Source organism: Haemaphysalis longicornis, unplaced genomic scaffold (assembly GCF_048455015.1).
Source record: "Haemaphysalis longicornis isolate Haplotype H1 unplaced genomic scaffold, Haemaphysalis longicornis Haplotype H1 scaffold_7, whole genome shotgun sequence".
NCBI classification, from domain to species: Eukaryota; Metazoa; Arthropoda; class Arachnida; order Ixodida; family Ixodidae; genus Haemaphysalis; species Haemaphysalis longicornis.
In genome coordinates, this window is record NW_027526422.1 from 165,049,690 (window position 1) to 165,068,453 (window position 18,764).

Consider the following 18,764-nt stretch of genomic DNA (forward strand, 5'->3'; position numbering starts at 1 on the left):
AGTAATGGTGAGCACAGATAGAATATGAGTAAGAGTGAGTACAGATGAGTTTTGCATGTGTGAGTTCAGAGCGAGTACGTTACTTGTGACTACACATTAGGTGCGAGTACTCATGAGCGCAGATTGAGTGTAAGTACGAGTGAGTACAGATGAGTTCAGTACTAGTGAGTATGGTTTGAGTACTAGTACTCGCACGGACATGTAAATTTTAGTATAGGGCAGTAAAATTAGAAATTATTTCATTGTGATTTAGTGCGAGTTGTTTAGACTAACGATGAGCTTTTTGAGTCTAAGTTTGAGGAAATACATCGCAAAGTAAAAGAGTGATGGAGTTTCAGCAAGTTGTTTCCGTTTTGCCGACCCATGCAACCACCATGCAGGTCACGCTGATTCCCTCCATACATGTAACCTCACATCTAACTCGACCTTACTTTAAGGTTACGCGGTTTATTCATTGATTGAAATATTAGTTTATTATAGCCAGCATAATACAGGGATAAGTGGCTGTAACACAAAATACGAAGAAATAGTATGCACTGAAAATAACATGGCCGTACGCAACTTTTCAAATAACACACGGCGGAAACATAAGAAGTATACCAGAGAAAACACCGCTTGTTAATTTGCCCAGTAACTGAATATAGAGTCAACAAAGAAGCAAAAATACTAAAGTAATTGGCTAAGCTAAAATTAGAAGTTTTATTCCAAAGATGACTTCGAAATGATCTAAGCAAGCATAGGGCAGTGGCGAAGGCCCCACTCTCTCATCGTAATTTCTGGCTTCACGCAGATGCACGGACGTGGTCGAATAACTACTGCATGTAATTATAGTGCGTAAACTTCTTTGCCGATTACCCCACGGACGCAACCCTGGTGCCCCAAGCATTTGTGAAAAAATACAGAATTTTTAGAGCTCACATCTTAATCATTTTGATAGGGGTAATAGAGACAATCGGTCGAACAGAATTTTCACAACATAAAACCTAAATGAAAACGAAAATATTATAACGAGAATAAACAAGTCATGTTATAAAATGACGCCTGAAAACCAAGGCAAAGTTTTAAAACAGCTAGTGGAGAACGACGTCAATACAAAACAAAAATCAATACCCCTTTCTAAAGGAAGGATGGTTAAAACGTGAAGCTGCTTCGACTGAGTAGGAATGGCGGAGTCGGAAAGACGCCGGCTTCATAACGCGAACGACGCAGGTTTGATTCCGGCCATGGGAACCGTTCTAAAGCGAAACTTTCGTGCTCTTATTGATGGCGGTGTCGTAACAAAAACTTACTGCAGGAAAGCACACGTTACACAATTGCAGGGCAAACGCTGATGGCGATGATGATAATGGAAAAGGAAAACACGCTTCCCGTGGTCAGCATCAAAGCTATGTCCCTCGCGTTATGAAGCCGACGTCTATGCTGTTGCGCCATCGTCACATTTTGGTCACTAACCGTTTTCTTTCGGTTCGTTCTGCGGGCCTTGGACTCTCTTTCAAATTTTCGATGACCACGATGGTTTAACGACAAAGATTGGCAAGGGGGACGCTCAGCTTTGTAAGCTTTCTCGTGTTGGAGTCATTTGCTGTAATTTGAGTTTGGACATTGACTCGTAGGCAGTTTGAACTTTGATCGTTGACGCTGGGACTGTGACTCTCAGGCAGTTCGCACTTTCATCACTGGCACTTTGTCTTTGGCCGTAGCGGCTTTGTTGTTGGCACTTCGCTACGTGATTTTCGCCCAAAAGAAAGTTTGGCGTTTCAGCCATCGTCATCTTTAGACGGAGGAACTTCATCGCCTTGACTTATCATTATCGTTCTGTGAAACTTATTGTTTAGACTTGGCTTTTAAGCAGTTGGTTATATACTGATATCGTAAGCCACCAGCGACGCATAGAAAGAGTTACATTAATAAAGCAAGCAGGAAAACTGCCAACCGCGTCGTGTACTACATTTCCACAAAATGCCAAGTTTGCGTGGTAATGAACATTACCAGCAGAGCGGCCTAGACCAGCACAAATCGCTGTCGTAGACCGAAAATCCCTAAGCGCCGAGAAAAATTGTGGTTAGGGAGGTTTCAGTAATCGAAACCGGTACGTCAACGCCGCCAAGCCTACTTGCAAACTAACCACTGGGAAAGTGCAAAGTCCCAAGGGGTACGGGTTACCACAGGTGGGGAACAGTATCATGTGCAGACAGTAGGAAACAAAAGCAATCGCTTTCCGTGGTCGGAATCGAACCTAGTTCCCTCGTGCTATAAAAGCGGTGACTATCCGATTGAGATATCGTCGCATTCCGGGTACAGAGGATTTCCGTTGTGTTCGTAGTGCAGCTGTTCGTAGCGCATGCCGCGGGTTTAGCGCGTGCTAACGCCGTCCACTTTAGAACAGCTGTGACGAAAGAATCCATGATTGCAAGTAATGGAGAACTTTCCGCTGGAAGTACGAAACTAAATCTGAGGTATTGCCATATGCAGCGCAAACGTGGCACCTTACTTAACAACTTGCCAGCAAACGTCGGCCGGCTCAATGTGCCATTGAACCAATGATGATTGGAAGAACACGTAAAGACCGGAAACAAGTATGCTGGATCAGAGAGACACCGGGAGTATAAAATATCATAGTTAAAATAAAAATAAATGAACTTGGGCTGGCCACTAAATAGGTGAAATGAGAATCGGTGGACTGCCAGCGTGACAGGCTGGACACTGACAAACAGGTCTAGAAAGTAAGGAAGGCTAATTACTCCATGTAAGAAAAAAGTAAATTCCCAGGCAAAGAACAGACTGGAGCGCCGCGGCACAGGAGCGGTTGGAGGCCAATGGGAGATGCCCCCGCCGTGTTACAGTGGCTTGCCGTGCTGTGCATAGAGTTGAGAAACGCCATGGTGCTGTGGACCTGGTGGGCTGCTTCTAAAGATGACGATGCAACAGCCTGGTCTCCCACGAAAGTAGAGGGGCCGCCAAATCTGCTGTTTCTCCAGCCTCATACCACTTGTGCATATTCGCCAATTTTTCATCTTATATTAAGTGCGAATGCACTTCATAAGCTACCCTGAATTCCGTTGACCGCCGTCTGTCCACAAAGCAACAGCTGTAGGTGCGCGCGCTCCTCCTCTTCCTTGGCAACGGGGGGAGATGGGCGCGCGCTGCCTGGCCGCTGACATGGCACATACCCACGTGGGGGATTGGCCAGGAATCGGGCGTGATAAGGGCTAATGCACCCACTTAAAGGAGTACTGACACGAAATTTCAAAGCTGAGATCCGCTCTAGCAATCAAGTACAACGACAACACAAATAGGTGTCTGTGCATGGCACATACCCACGTGGGGGATTGGCCAGGAATCGGGCGTGAGAAGGGCTAATGCACCCGCTTAAAGGAGTACTGACACGAAATTTCAAAGCTGAGATCCGCTCTAGCAATCAAGTACAACGACAACACAAATAGGTGTCTGTGAATAAATGCATCTTTCTTTCTTTGTAGTTGTGTGTGTGTGTGTGATCTCTCTTTCGCGAACATTACCGAACCGCGCAAAATCAACTTCTGCATTCGCACTTTCACATTCTTCCCCTCGGGGAAATGCGGGGAAATTTTTCAAAGAAATGGGGACAATTAGTTTAAAGAATAAAAAAAACCAATCCAAAACAATAATTACAAAAATACACATTGAGAAGAAGGTGACAAAGTGAAACGTATGTAATTTATACTCCGCCCCCATAAAACGCTGACTTGAAAATCGACATTAACACGTATAAACAATTCTACAAACGAACCAGCCATATAACGAACCACGTTTGCCCAAAAATTCCGATTAGCCTGAGTTAACGCATTTCTTTGTTCCAACAGCGCAAATATAAATGTTTAGTCATCAATACAAGAAACATAAATCTTAAACATAAGAAAAGAAAGCTAGCAAGAACGAAGAACCCAAATAAAGAAGCATTCTAGGCACGATCCCCAAAAGAAACCGAAAATTTGAAAGCCGCGATAAAAAATAGTGAACTGCGAATGAAAAAGAAAATAATGAGACGGAACCAACCCTACAGCGCTTACTGCGTGCAAAAAATTGCTTTTTGGTGGAGTGGCCGATTTATTCGTTCCCAACGCGTAAGTGGAGATAGTTCGGCAGAACAAACGTTTTTCAGAAAAGGAAAAAAATGTAAAAATAAATAATTAGAAGAATGGAGCAAAGAAATACAAATGAGCAACGAGAACTCAAAATAAAATAGGATCCACCAAATCACGGTGATAACAACATAAATAATCGGCAAGACGGACTAACCTTGGAACGCGAGGCGTTTGCAGAGAATACACAATTAGGAAAGCAGCACATTAATTTCTTACAATAGCATGAATAGAAGTTTTTTGTCAAAGGTTTGTTACAAACACTGCAGCTGTAGAAGAGAAAATTTTGGTCGAGTGTAACTTTATATTGTCCAAGTTTTATAGCTTTAGCATGAATAAGACAGAAAACTATAACACATAAAAGCAACGTACATAGCTACTATAGCCGAAAAAAAATATCATCATTTCGCGATAAAGACACGCATCATAAGAATGCTTCAGCATTGGTCGACGTTATGATAATTGTGTTTTTGCCTCTACCTTGATGCGTTAATCTTACATGGCTCTGAGGCGTGCTGTCCCCATGACGTGGAACTATTCTAGTGCTACCTTGAAACAAAGCAAGAACAAAATTATTCTTGGTTTACGTACATCACATCAACGCAATTTTTTCCTTTGATTTGAATAGCGTGTTTTGGTCTTTCTAACTCAGTTCTTTTCATGCCCCAGCCCTCCTTTTCATGAAAGAGTGTGCAGGGGTGTCGTCCGTCTCTTACTACAAAATCAAAGTTTGTACATGCGAATGCAAGGTGACCAGAAATCGTATTTATGCAGCGTTATTATTGCAGGTTCAGGCAGAATGTGTGATTGCAGGTTCAGGCAGAATGTGTGATGCTAAGGTTTTCACGAAGAAAAGAAAGTGAACTCTTCTCTAATTCATTTGAACCTCTGCGGCAACCCCAAGCTCACCCTACATCAAACTGGTCAGCTGAGCTTTTGGTCGAAAACACGAAATAGCTCAGCACATCCTAGCCTTTGCCGTAGTCTCAACCTCGCCTCTTCTGGAGATGTTGGAATCCGTTTGAGGTTGAAGTCGCCCTTATTAGGTACAAGCCTCATAAGGTTGCCCACCCCTGCTCAAGGCTGTGCCTTCATGGTTGCAAGAAAAGCAAAAAGCAGCGAATTTCACGCATAAGTGCTATTGCATTCTGTAGAAGAACTGCGGCTACCGCTCCTTTAGTATACAGCGACAAATTCTGCGTGCCGTACGGGCGAACCAAACACAATGGCGGACCCAAATAAAAAATTGTCAGGTTTTTGTCTGGATCAGGAGGATTAAAAGCTACGGTTGCGGGATAGCGGAAGCTAACTTTGTTGCGCCAGCGCGATTTGTTTGAAGACGTTCCGGTGTAACACAGACGTTTCGCCTAAAGCCTTCTGTTCAAGGGTGATCAATAGAAGTTCGGACGCTATTATTAAGAAAAAAAGTGAAACCCCGCAACAATACGGATAGAGCAGTCGTTTGTTCGAAATCTACACTGTTCGTTAGCTGCCAATGCAGTTACACAAAACCGCGGCAACCGGGAGACTCTAAAAAGGTTATGTAACAGTGTGGCGCACACACGCAATCAACGAGGTAGTATAGAAGCCGAAGGTGTAAAATAAATTTTTGTGACTTGGAAATTATACACTAAAAGAAAATAATTTATTCAGTAGAATCACACGAAGTGTAAAAAGCTTCGAGTAAGTACACAGTTAAACAGACTTACACAGAGGTGCCGGAATACGTAAAAATGCGTCAGCCGTTTTATATTTCATAGAGAAAGTGTAAAGTTCCCAATCCACAATCGTGTCAGGAAAGGAGACATCATCGTTTCAAAGTTTTTGTAGCTGGCCTGAATTGGGTCTTCATGAAGCTTGATTAAGAGGTAAAGTAATGTGTAGCAGTACACGGAAAATGTTGGAGCCTTTTGAAAAAGGCACGGAGCGTTTTTTTTTCAATGATTGAAGTAAACGCCTGCAAAAAATGCTAGAGAGAGTGTCCTCAAAAAATTCTTTGATAACTTCAATACTGAATGAGTCGAAACCAAAACTTATGCTAAACCGCCATGAAGAAACATTCCACTCACCTATTCCCCAGGTTATATTGTCCTTCAAGTGGTGAAATGTCCTACCTTCCTTATTGTCTTTAAATGCTTACACAAAGCAGCGAGAAACATCACGCGTAGAATTAGCATGATTAGGAATGAGCTCGCCAAGAACATTCAAGTAGGGAAAAGCATACCAGTGCTGTGTATGTAAGCATAGGGAACAATAGCATACTGCCCATCATTCCTTTGAAAAATAACCCTTGTTCCAGATAAATGTATTTTGAGAAAATGTAAGTGAGCCTAATATGGCACGCGCCAAAAATGATACAAGTGACAATCAGTGATAGGAAACACGCGCAAAAATATGCAGAAAACCTGAAGGAGCGCATCATTGCCGAAAAGGAATAAAATAAGTGGGCATGGCAGAGTAGGTAAGAATGGCAGCGATGGCCGGTGGAGCTTACGGGTCACACAGTAGCTGGCGAGAGACGGGCTAGCAGTAGAGAAAAAAGTGCCTCAAGGGCGTGATTCCTTTTAAAAATGCCCCCAAGAATGAGTTTGGTTATCGAAAGCATGTGGGGTTAGATGTTCCTGGGGGAAGCCTGCCGTCGTCGTGTGGTGGATTGTGGTGGATTTTGAAATCTCTAAGATAAACTTTCCTCGTATTGCAGCTTACTGATGGATGGCAATGTATGGCTCAATATCTTTACAGCGAATCTATTCATAAATATGTATGGGTTACCGAATACCCCAGTGTGGCGTATAAAAGTAGTTGCTAACCGCTGGTAAACATAGCAGTTTTTTAGCTATATTATTGATTTGCTCCAAAAACCAATGAGTAGGTTCAGAGTGAGGGCAGGAAATGTTTATATTTCTTGAATATATTTTCAGAATCACTCGATACACGTTTACGGAAAGTAGCGACCGTCTTCTTACAGCTGGTTACATTACACCTCTCAAAGCTCTAACCGCCTGTTTTGTGGCTTGCTCATGTATGTCGATACCGCGTGATGTGCCTTCCCTTCCCATGTAAGGTTTAAGAGTAAAGACTTACACTTTGCAAAGAAAACCATATTCTGGCCTGTTGATCTCTGCCGTCGTTCCTTTTAAGTGCCTTTACAAGTAAGGAGTCACTAGGGTGTATTTGCGGCGTCTGGCCTGGAACTCTGAGACCTTCGAAAAGTAACAAGAGTACGATTTCTTGGCAATTCCATAAATGCTGGTTTGATCAAAAACATTTGAGATACGACTGATTTTAGCTACGAGTGACGCCGGTCAAATAAGTGCTGTGCAGAATACGTGACATACGGTTCGCAGCTGAAACTAACGTAGGCCACCATGTTGAAATTACAATTTGTCTTGTGTTCTTTTTAACGTTTTAAATTTTATTGGGAGACTACTCTATTAGTTTTATTCAACAAAAAAATTCTGCGTTATTTTTGCTGCAATTTAATTCATTGGTTTATGTAAAACGGCCTAAAACAAATATTTGTCTGACCCTTGAGGAGACTTTTGACTGTGGAACCGGGCACTTTTGAGTCACGGTTAGGGTGGCGCTGATATTGAAACGATAGTTATCTATCCCACAGTAGCGTGGGGATGATGCATATCTCGCAATTTCATTTTGTTAACACGAAAGTGTTTCAAGACCGGGTACACAAAATCTCACTGACGTCATATCTGTCACGGAAGTGACGTGGCCAGAAAAATGGCTCTTGACGTGGCAGAGCCCGGATTCAATCCCCCGACTCTCTCGCCACAACAGGAGGTACGTGGCGCTCTGCCCACTGCACTATGAATAGCGACGTGGACAAGCTCGACGAACGCGCCTTATGTCCTTCACTATGAGTCATCCAGGTGGTGCTGCAGCATAGGAGAGGCGAAGGGAAGTAGCGCACCATGACGCTAATGAGCGCCGACAGTAGGCTCCTCGACGCCAGCGCCTTCGTGTACCCGGGACGCGCGTGAATTGAGGCACCCTCCGCTGTCCCGTTGTTCGCATGACCGTTATGTTTGTCAAGCTGCTGTTTCTGTGCATGTCATTTTTGGTTTGGTTGTCCCGGAATAAACCAGCTATTTTCTGTTTCTTGCGTGTCGGCGTGACCACGGAGCAAGATATAAAGAGGAGCGCCGACTGTGGCCCAGAAAAAATCTTTTGCTCGGGCCGATAATATCCACGCGCCGCCGGCCGCCAAGCTTTCCCTTTGCTCTCTTCCTCCTTCGTTTGCCCTCTCGTTGTGTGCCTCTGTACATGGCTCTTCGCTTCTTCGCTCTCCCCAGAGGCGTTTTTTAAGTGCGAATGCACTTTATAAGCGACCCTAAACCTTCCACCGCCGGCTGCGGCGGCGGCGGCGTCTGCAGTCCTCCTCTCCCCTAGCAACGGCGCGGAGCGGAGAGGAGCGTCCCTAGCAACGGCGCATGACGTCACTCACCCATGTGACGCCACGCCTCACCGCTCCTCGCGGTGCGGCGGTGTGCGCCGCGCGCATCCCTCTCCCTCCCCCGCGCCGTGACGTCACGCACCCCACCTCCTCTGCCGGCAGCTGCCGTGTGCCGCTGCGCGCGTCCCTCCCCCTTCGCTCGCTCCTCCGCTCTCCTCGCTGGCTGCAGCTGCGCGCGCACCCCTCTCTCTCGCGCGCCCGCCTCCTCTCTCAGCCACCTGGCTCGGCGCGCTCGGCGCGGCGTACCCCCCTATATATGCAGCGATAAACCGCCAGACCTCCGTGGGTCGGCTCGCGGGCGCTCACACACGGATCACACGGGGGAGTTTACGTTAACTCACTGGCGAATGCCAACGGATTTTTACTTTACCCCCCTCATAGCATCACCCCGTGCATTCGCACTTAACCATGTTCACCCTCGGGGAAATGCTTGGGAGTTTTTTCTTTCGCAACGACGTCTGTCGTATGCCTGTCCTACTATGCAGGCGGAACGCCTGCACGCGCAGTATTCCAACACCCGTGTGCAGAAAATAGACGGCGCAGATTATCGCACGCCACCGCATACGTGGCGATCGCTTATTCCCTATCAGGGGCCGTTTATTCCGACGTTATGAAGACCCGCTAAATATATTGTACTAACCCAGCAGATCTAAGACGCAACTGAACGACGACGACTTCAGAAGCACCAAAGAATGAGCAAGAGTAATATGAAACGCCACAACATGCAGTCTACCGTGATTCTGCTTACGACAAACCGATGAAGCGCAAAAATTACCCTCTGTTGTTGGCCCGCTCTCCGGCCGCCTGCTTAATTATTTATGCCGCTTCTGCGCATGAACAACGCTTACAAGCGTCGCCCGGAGTCTCCATCGGCAAACGGCAATGAGACACACATTTCTGTGCCAATGACTGAATTGGGCGGCTGCCCTGTTGTAGTAAGTATACAAAAACACTGTCATCTTAATTAGGCACCCAAGAATATCAAAGGCAACCTTCATTGTAACTCACACCGCAACTTACCGCCCGATGTTCACTGTCGCTCTACGGTTGTGTTATCTCGTCGATAACGTAGTGGACTCCAAATAAAATGCTGCGATTTGTACGGCTGCAATTTTCGGCCTACGAGGGTTCCCAGCGTTTTTTTTTTCCTTTAAGCGGCTGACCAGCAAAACAACCGGCTCGTCAAACCTTTTCTTTTAGCGAGTCATCACCATAGAGATATAGGGTCCGAACGAATTCAAATATCGTGAAATGAAGGCTTGTGAAAAGACCGCACTGGCAGGACCTCGATCTTGAGCAGATTGCTACGTCGCGGGCAGTCGCGGGTGAAGTTATCGCGTTTTTGTTATTTTCTGATGAGTGTGTGAGTGCCGGTCCGTGTTCTAGGCACACTCTGTTTTGGACGTAAGTTGGAGAACGGCGATAAAGCTAAGGCAACTTTTATAATCGCTAGTGATCAGAACCAGTTGCTCCTTTCGCCTTTTCTAAAAGCTGTTAAAACACACCGAATTGGTGTTCACAAATTTACAAAACGGAGTCACATTTTCGGAAAGCACTGCGGAAAAGGTAGTGTTTGTATAGCAGCCATATGTCTATATGTGCCCTCTACATTTTGTTTTCCCGCCATGCAAACCAATCCTTAACGTACCTTTGCCGTGCCGTACGACAACTCAATTCCTTCGGGTTCGGGTTACCTAGAAGGTGCTGTCGAACAAGTTAATCAAGCCGTGCGAAGGAGGAGCTCAATGAACGCGAAGCGGCGCCAACGCAGGCCCAAAGCACTCCGTGCCCAAAACTACCGTCACCGAAGCAGACGACAAAAGCCGACGGAATGCGTTCCGTCAACGCGCCCGCCGGCGCACGGGGAACGCCGGCCCCTTGACCATTCGCTGCGCCATCTACATTGTGCTCGGCGAGTGATGGACATTAAGAGCCCGCAGGAGAGAGCGAAGTCGGCGCTCCTGTTTATCTTGCTCCGTGCGCGTGACTTCGTCTGGTGGGGTCAAGCCGCGAACCCTTTGCACATGAAGGTGGTTCCTTTAACATTTACTGCTCCTGTGAAGGCAAATTTCACTTTCGTGTTTTACCAATTCCTATGAAAGAGGGATCAACCACAATTTTTTATATTAGTTCTGGATTCATGGTAATGGGGGTTTTCTCAATGCAGAAGTCCCTGGGCGGTCGGTGCCAGGCGGGCCCTTTCAACCAGCCGAAGCTGATCGCCGGGGTCCGGGCTGGCTAGCATGCCTTCCCACTGCTCTTTGTTGGGGGAGGGGATAGGGGGAGGGATAGTGTGTGGGAGCCGGCCCAAATGATATGATAAAGTTTGCTGGGTTGGGGACAGTACTTGCAGGTGACGGAGTAGGAGATGCGGTGTATGGCAGGGAATTGGGTGCCGTGCCAACTTCCAGTCGATGTTGGCGGTGCGGGTATGTGTTGCTTTGAAGGCGGCGGTAGGTGGCGGAGTCTTGCTTTGTAGGAGTGTATGATTTTTTTGAGCAGGAGGTCAATGGAATAGCGCTCGCAGTGACATTACACATGTAAAGTGGGGCTCTGTGCAGCGATTCGTTTGGAAACACCCGCCCCGGACAGGGGCTTCGCAAGTGCTTTGAAGGCGGGGACACGGCCGCTCGATGAAAAGGGGGTCCGCCCAGCCGAATGCGCCTATCCGCAAGGATGGCGCTAGTTTCCTTTCCCGCAACAGCGTCAGCCCTGGCGATGTTCATTGGGGAAAGACCTAGTATTTAAGGGTAGCACAGAGACAGTTAGTAACAAAGGGTGTCGAGGAGACGAAAAGAAGATTAAAATGCCGGTCGACGAAAAGCAGATATATTGCCTGGGACAGCTACCTCCTGTAAAAGAAAAAGTATTTTTGTCAATTTATTTTAAATTTCTCTTATCTCTTATTGTATACTTAACCAGTGGCGACAGGTTTGTCGCATTTCAAAACTCAGCTAGATGATCCTCTAATTTTGCGTACGTAATTCTGGTTGTGCCTTCTCATGTCGGAAGACTTTCTCGGAACTTTTTCTGGGATATTTTTGTGTTTCTCGATATTGATTGGTTTAATCTCATTTCAGTATTGAGACATTTGTGGTGAGATTTAGGCCGATTTCTCAACAATCTCTGATTGGGATTTCACAATATCTTCAAGTTTCATAATGATTTTGCTAATGTTTTGTGCGTGAAATCCACAATTGCTTGATGTGCTGCCCGTGCAGCCTCATATTCCCCTACGAAAATTCCGGGATCTTTAAATATACCTATCCTAGAAATCCAGGAAAATGGCCGGTATGATTGATCCTGGTCTGTATATAAGTGAGTAGTGATATTGTTGCCACCACAATAAGGAACGTAACAATCTGCTGGAAGCAACACAGGATCATCACGCACCGTATTTTAAACAAGAAATGTGGCTTCACGGTCATCAAAAGCAAAAACGCCCGTGTGTACGAGATTTCGGCGCACGTTAAAGATCCCCAGGTGGTCAAAATTAATCCGGAGCCCTCCACTACGGCGCGCCTCATCGCCTGCGTTGCGTCGGCGCGTTAAAGCCTACAATCAATCAAACAACTTCGCGGTCATCGCATGGCAGGTGGGAACATAAATAAGGTTAGGTGGGGACCCACGTGGGGATTGTGGAGATTTCTGCGCATGAAACATGGCGATACCAAGTACGATCTCAAGGAAGCCGATTCGTAATTTTACACAGTAGAAATTTGCATAACAATGTCTTGCAGGCCCGTCTAGCAGTGTCTATATTTTTTACGTTGATAGCACGTTGGTTGCAAATTAACACCACATTGTGATTTTTTTTCAGGTTCTTCATTCAGCGTGTACGCACCTTTACACTGTTCAAGCGGTTGGGAATTCCAGGACCTCCTCCATGTTTCATTTTCGGAAACCTTCGAGAACTTCAAGAACAGGTATTTATGAGGCTTTGTTTTAGGGCTTAATTATCCTCCGTCCCGATACTGAAAAGTAAATTGCACACGAGGGACCCAGGTTCCATTCTGACCACGGGAAACGTATTAGGAGCAGGGCACTTTATTGGCCCGGTTTGTCGTCGTAGCTCGTCTGACGTCACGCTACCTACCCACCGCATTCGCGGCGTCACAGACCCAAACAGAGTGCCGAGCCGTAAAGCACCCACACGAAGGCTATGAGAAGATACCCGGTTGTCCCTACGTTCAGCCTTCCGGCCAAAAGTGAAGGGTATTTTTGAACAAGACGTTTGTCTCCGCAGAACCACGCGAAACTCATGTAATCGCTGGCACTTGTCATACATGTCCTCATTATTTAGTGCAAACAAAACTGCAGGTACATTCGATGCAACATAAATGACATTAACCGGCAGTCCACGCGTGAATTTAGTTAGGCATGCCCATTTGGTTGGTTTTTAGGATAGTAAGCAAAAAAAGAGGCTGCCGAAGAAAAAAACCTACGCGTTGAAGAAACGCGTTCTGAATGACGCAGGAAGGCTACAGTACGTGCGAGATGAAACCAAGAACAAATACAACAGAACTGCCTGTCATGCGGTTCTAGAGATGAGAAACATAAGATAAAGAAAATGGTGCGAGCAGTCCCAGGAGGAGGCGCGCGAGCACTGTGAAGGCGGGAAAACTGAATTGAATTGAACAAAGCTCTGTTCAGCTTATTATGGGAGGCGTGAGACAGAAAGGGAAAGAGCGTGAGGTTTGGTACCAAAATGGTGGTGCAGCCCCGGTGGTTCACCACTGCTCTGTGCTTCCGACAGCTTTTACATTGACTGGAACGGCTTTCACTCTTTTTTTTTTTGTGCGCACTCAAAAAACGTGCTGGTGAGCCCCTTTCACCCTCGGGACTTTCCCTTACACTCCGCGTTTTCAGGGTGCGAACGGCAGACAAATCTCGGCGTAAACAGCTGCGCTGTTAAAAAGAACCGGAAACTCGTGCATCGTCCTATTGTACTAATCCCTTGCTCAGCCGGAAATCTCCCACGTGAGCCGTTCACAACAGCGGAAATTGAGCACTCGTGGCAGACAGAAGTGACTAATGTCCACAATTTCTCATTTCCAGATGGGAAACCATAAAATGTACAGCCCAAACAATGAGCTGCAGGGTAAAGCAATACATGTCACCCAAGGAACCCGGAAAAACGTGATGCCGTATCATGAACAGAAAAAACTCCTGGAATAAAAGCTGTCGTAAACAATTCAATACGTTAAAATACCCGTCAAACCGAAATCACACGTCATTTCATCGGCAATAAATATTTAGGGAAACAGGGTTTTTTTTAGAAACTCGGGGAACCTTTGCAATTGTAATGCTGGCCAATAATTAAAGTTGGTTTTAGAATTTTCGTCTCAGTCCGCGAGAATGACTGGTTTGACAGGGACACGTTTTATACACTCAGGCAAAAAAAAAGTTGAAGTTTTTAGTTCTCTATGGCATCTCTGGAGGTGTTTGCAGCCGAGAAGTCTTCGACATGACCACTCGGGATACCGGGCGTGTTGCCATTGTTTCACACACCCTGCCAAACGTTGGAGCTAACTTAGAGCTAACTGGAGCTAACTTAGAGCTTGGAGCTAACTGTTCACTCTGTAATCCGCATCATTACGGTTGTATAGAATCTCAGCAGGCCGTTATTGTCTGCTTACCAACTTTATTCACTCCAAGGATAAAAAACGTTCAAACAAAGACATATATAACAGACGTATTTGAGTTAGAACTTGTGTTATATTTGTGCTAACGATACGTTATACTATATGTCGCGACTTTGACAACGATACGTTATACTATATCGAGCAGCTCCACGCCACCTAACTGAAAATAACAAAATTCTGGCTCTACGTCGCACTTCCCTGCGATTGAAAACAAATTTGGTGGTACTATTTCAAGCTCAGGAGCACATGGAAATATGAAAATTTCTGGATACAAAGCGTCCACCAAGAGCGTTTTGCTGCAATCGTGAACTGGCAGTCAGGGCAAAGGTTCCTTAGACAGCCAGTCATATCCTTCTATTATCTGGCTGTTAGCCTCGATTTTATACGCACTGTGCGCAATGTTAGGCGTTTTTGTGTTTACTACTTTCATTTCAATATCTGAACGTTACCATTATACATTCCCCCACAAGCACATAAATATCAGCCTGTAAGATATCGAGCTGCCTGGTTTTCTTTTTGAATGAATCTTTTCAACCCTAAATTGAACCCTAAATTGAATCCAATATTGAATGAACCATACAGGAGGTTAGTATTTCATATTGATTACACGTAACCTACTGTTTCTTATTTTTTCCTTTCCTCGGTTCGTCATTTGTGTATCAGCATTTGTATAGCATCGCCATCCTGCAGGTAGAGAGTAGGCGTGTCAACTGCCCTCAACGTGTGTGTCGTTTAAAACACATCACCTGTTGCACCTTATAACTAATGGTGGTTTCAAATATATTTATTCTGATTGTGGCCGTATAATATACCCAATGTTTATTCTTTCTTCATTCACTCGGTTTTCTTTTACAATTGGGCATCAGGTATCACGCCATATTCCACCCGGTCTGTACCCTTAAACTTTTTTTGGCGGTATTGTGAATAATAAAGGCTAAAATGAAGGCTTTTTAGGCTGTGTGCTTTGCAATGCTAAGATCGAAAAGGAAATAACATGGGCGTGCATACACGTCTTGATGAAGTGTAACTCCCTGGGATCACATGTCCATTGGGAGAGAGAGAGATAGAGAGAGAGAGAGAGAGAGAGAGAGAGAGAGATAATGAGGGGGAAAGAGGCCAAGAAAGGGGGTGCAGGACTGCATTTGATTTGTATTGTTGGGCAAGCAAAGCATGCGACCCGAACGATTTTCAGCCTCTTCCATCATCCCCATCAAACAGCGCATGTGAAGTAGGCGTCGTCTTAGGTTTGCGCACGACCCACCACTAAAAAAAAAGTTTGTAACCGGAGCCGTTTGGAATCATGAATGTTTGAACGTCAAGGAAGAACAGCCTGTGCTTTGCGGCAGAAACGGCATATTTTTTTCTAAAAAAAACTTGAGCTCATCGAAGCATGTCAGACGTTGAAACGGACGCCAAGGCTCCTAAATGCGCTCCGCGCTTGTATTGAGCGCGTAATTTGAAATAACGGGTGATTACTCCTACGTGGAGCTGTGTGAGACCACATAGTGGGCAAGGAATGAGTCAACTCGCAATTTAGTGTCTACGCCGTGTTTTCTTAAATCTACGACATATTGGAGGAAGAGCGCATACTATCCTTTTGTGAAATTGAATTGTAGTAGGTCATGGAGCTCAGGCAATCAGCACTCCTGATGATAGTTGATGGTTATGATGCGTAAATAACCAGCGGGGAGGGGTAGTTTTGCAATTCATGTAGCAAAATATAACGATACATGCGTGCATGAAAATTTCATACTTTTCCTTGTTTTCCTTGCTTCAGAAAATAAAAGCCCCGAAAAAAGAAAAACAGATAAATAAGCACGACATTTCTCGTTCTCATTGCTTGTTGCAATTCCTGGCAAGTCTTGGCATTTCTAAAACTAAATCACGTAGACCACGATAAAATTCCGCAAATATTTTAGTAGATGATACAAAACACTAATATATAGAACGTTTGCAGGGCATGGCTGCTACGTTTGACAAGTGGATATCCAAATACGGAGATATTGTTGGGTGAGTGACTATTTCATTTTTGCTATTGTGGGGTGCGAGTTAAGAACACGATAGCTCATGTAGTGTATCACTCCGACGAAGGGAAAAACCTGTCTACCAAAGCGCGCGCTTTTTTAAATGAGATCATCCCTAGTGCGTGATATCTGAGTTTTTCGAACGTAGTTTGTAGTCGCTGCAGTAGAACAAAACCAGATCAAGTCCGAAAAATACGCAAACGACTCGTGTCACTTCGAAAATAATTGCAGTGACTCGCCTTTCTGAGCCGCGTTGAGGAGCAGCCAGCTTCGGTGATGAGGTGCAGTGGTAACTGCCATTTTCGTTTTCAAGTGGCACCCAAGACTACGCTCCTTTCCAATGTAACAGAATTCCTGCCCTACCACCCAATTTGTGTGCGTAAAGCGAGCTTGGTGAAGTATTAACTGTTTATGCATTGTGGCGCTTACCGAAAAATTACACAATCTTACCGTGGGGAGCCATGAGCAAGATGCGAAGCATCATGGTTTTTCCGTGTAGGTTCCATTGTGTTGCCGTTATGTTGTTTCATTTATCGGAGCACGAATGGGAGCGTAGTGTGAACTCCCGTGTAGAGACAGAGAAATGTATAGAAATGTAGATAATGCGGAGAGACCAACACCCGCGTTACCTGATTGAACACCTCCTGGTTCTCATCTTTATGGCGTGCTCGCGCTCCTACCCCGCTGCCCACCCTCTTCGTCCTCTTCTCTGGTTGAGCTGCAAGGCGCGTGGCACTTCTCGCCACAGCTTTCCCACGGGAAATTCCACATCCTCCTCTAACAATTTTAAATTCATCGTTTCCGTTGACGTTCAGCTTCGCGTGCCTTCATTGTATCAGTAGCTTCTTTACGTAGTTTGAATGAGTGAAGGACATAGGCGCGTTCGTAGCACATGCTCCGGTCTCGGTTTGTAGCGCAGTGGGAAGACTGAGCGCCACGTACCTCCCGTTGCGGCCAGAGAGTCGTGGGATCGAAACCGGCGCCGCCTAACTATTTGTTTTCATAGTGGACTGCGCTGACGTCAGCCCAAACGCTGACGGGGATAAAGAGAAGCGCATGCGCAGTAGAGTGCGAACGGTGGACAACAAAGGAAGAAGGGACACAGCCCCGAGCATGAGATGCTTCGTATCTAAAACTGTATAATTTCACTATTTAGCGCAACTCCACCTTTTGTTTAGCTACAATCCGGTGTTATCAAGTAAAAAGCGTACACCGCGTCTGGCGGCCGCAAGAGCTGGAGCAATTACCTTCGTTAGCAGTGTGGTTAAAAGTAATCTCAGCAATTCAAATATTGATTTTACCATATTGTAGGGCTTATGTCAGCTGTTGGTACGAACATATCAAACCAGAGAGGAATCGAGGGGTACAGTGTTTTGAATGGAGCACTTGATGCTATCGAAGCCATTGTTTTCCACCTTGCTACCCAAGCTGAGAAATACACGAGCCTAGAAATTATTCATAAAAAGCCGTGTGGAGAGTGCAGCGTGCCGATATAGTCCACCTCGCCAATACTTTTCAACGGTGAGGGGCTGAAAGTGTTTTCTCACACGCACGTTCTTGGCGAAAGTTTGTGTACATTATTCTAAAAAAGACATAACACAGCTCATTGATTTCCATTTCGGGATGTTCAGTTAATTTGACGATGTTTTCACCGCCCTTAAATTCATCATAGTAGGCAAGAAAAGATAAACACTTTTCGCAACTTTATATAGAAAGAGATGGACACTGATAACCGTCGTCCATCCTCATATGGATACAATGAGATACGCCGAGAGCGCGTTTTCGTTATTCTGCATCCCAATTCTTTTAGCTGCACAAATCGGTGAAGAGAAAACTCAAAATAGGGACGTTTCCTGCGCAATAAGACGCTCCATCAACGTCAAAAGTGGCCCGCATATTTTAACATTTTGCTGGCCGCTCTTATGCTAGCGGCCCGTATAAACATTCGCATTAATACCCCGTTTTTCGGGCCGCACTTGCTCAAGAGAGTGACTCTGCCAGAACCTGTAGTGGCGAAATAGTGACATATACTTTTAAGATTGTAGAAGGGACTCTCATTAAATTTGCAAGGTTTCGGAAGCATATTACCGGTAGCGTTCTGCAGTAAAAGGACACAACTGCATTTTTGGGTAAGTGTTCCTAAGGCTAATTATAAACCATCGGTCGTTGCCTCGGGTTTGCCTGAATTAGAATTCGTAATTTGTTTAACAAACTGGAATGACTAGTGACGCCCGCTATACTGATAATGGCACCTGAACTAACAACACTACCAACAACAGAGTGTTTAACTGACCGTTTTACACGGTTCGCCTCGTTATTGGCGGCCCGCTCAGCACATCCGCAGGGTCAGCAGCAGAAAGGCTTTTAGGTCAGCGATAACCGTACCTTCCTCGACAGGGAATCATTCACGTCACTGGTCGTGCCCTGTGCGTGTGTAAACAAGTACTTCATCCCAAAGTAAAGATAACAATTGGTATTTTGGTCACTCACATACAGTAAAATA

At 45.4% G+C, this 18,764-nt stretch overlaps 1 protein-coding gene across 3 annotated transcripts in view; it reads left to right on the top strand.

The window, feature by feature from the left end:
- The window catches only part of LOC144147188 (cytochrome P450 3A31-like), an 89,025-nt gene that overhangs the window by 1,422 nt on the left and 68,839 nt on the right, over positions 1-18,764 (top strand). The window contains exons 1-3 of one of the 3 annotated variants that reach the window (XM_077679260.1): positions 7,286-7,342; positions 12,413-12,518; positions 16,195-16,247. In XM_077679260.1, coding sequence (XP_077535386.1) covers positions 16,198-16,247 — 50 coding nt within the window. In that variant the 5' untranslated portion in view covers positions 7,286-7,342; positions 12,413-12,518; positions 16,195-16,197. Of the gene's footprint in view, positions 1-7,285; positions 7,343-9,213; positions 9,528-12,412; positions 12,519-16,194; positions 16,248-18,764 lie in introns of those variants that run through there. The other 2 variants (XM_077679261.1, XM_077679259.1) reach the window with 2 other exon arrangements.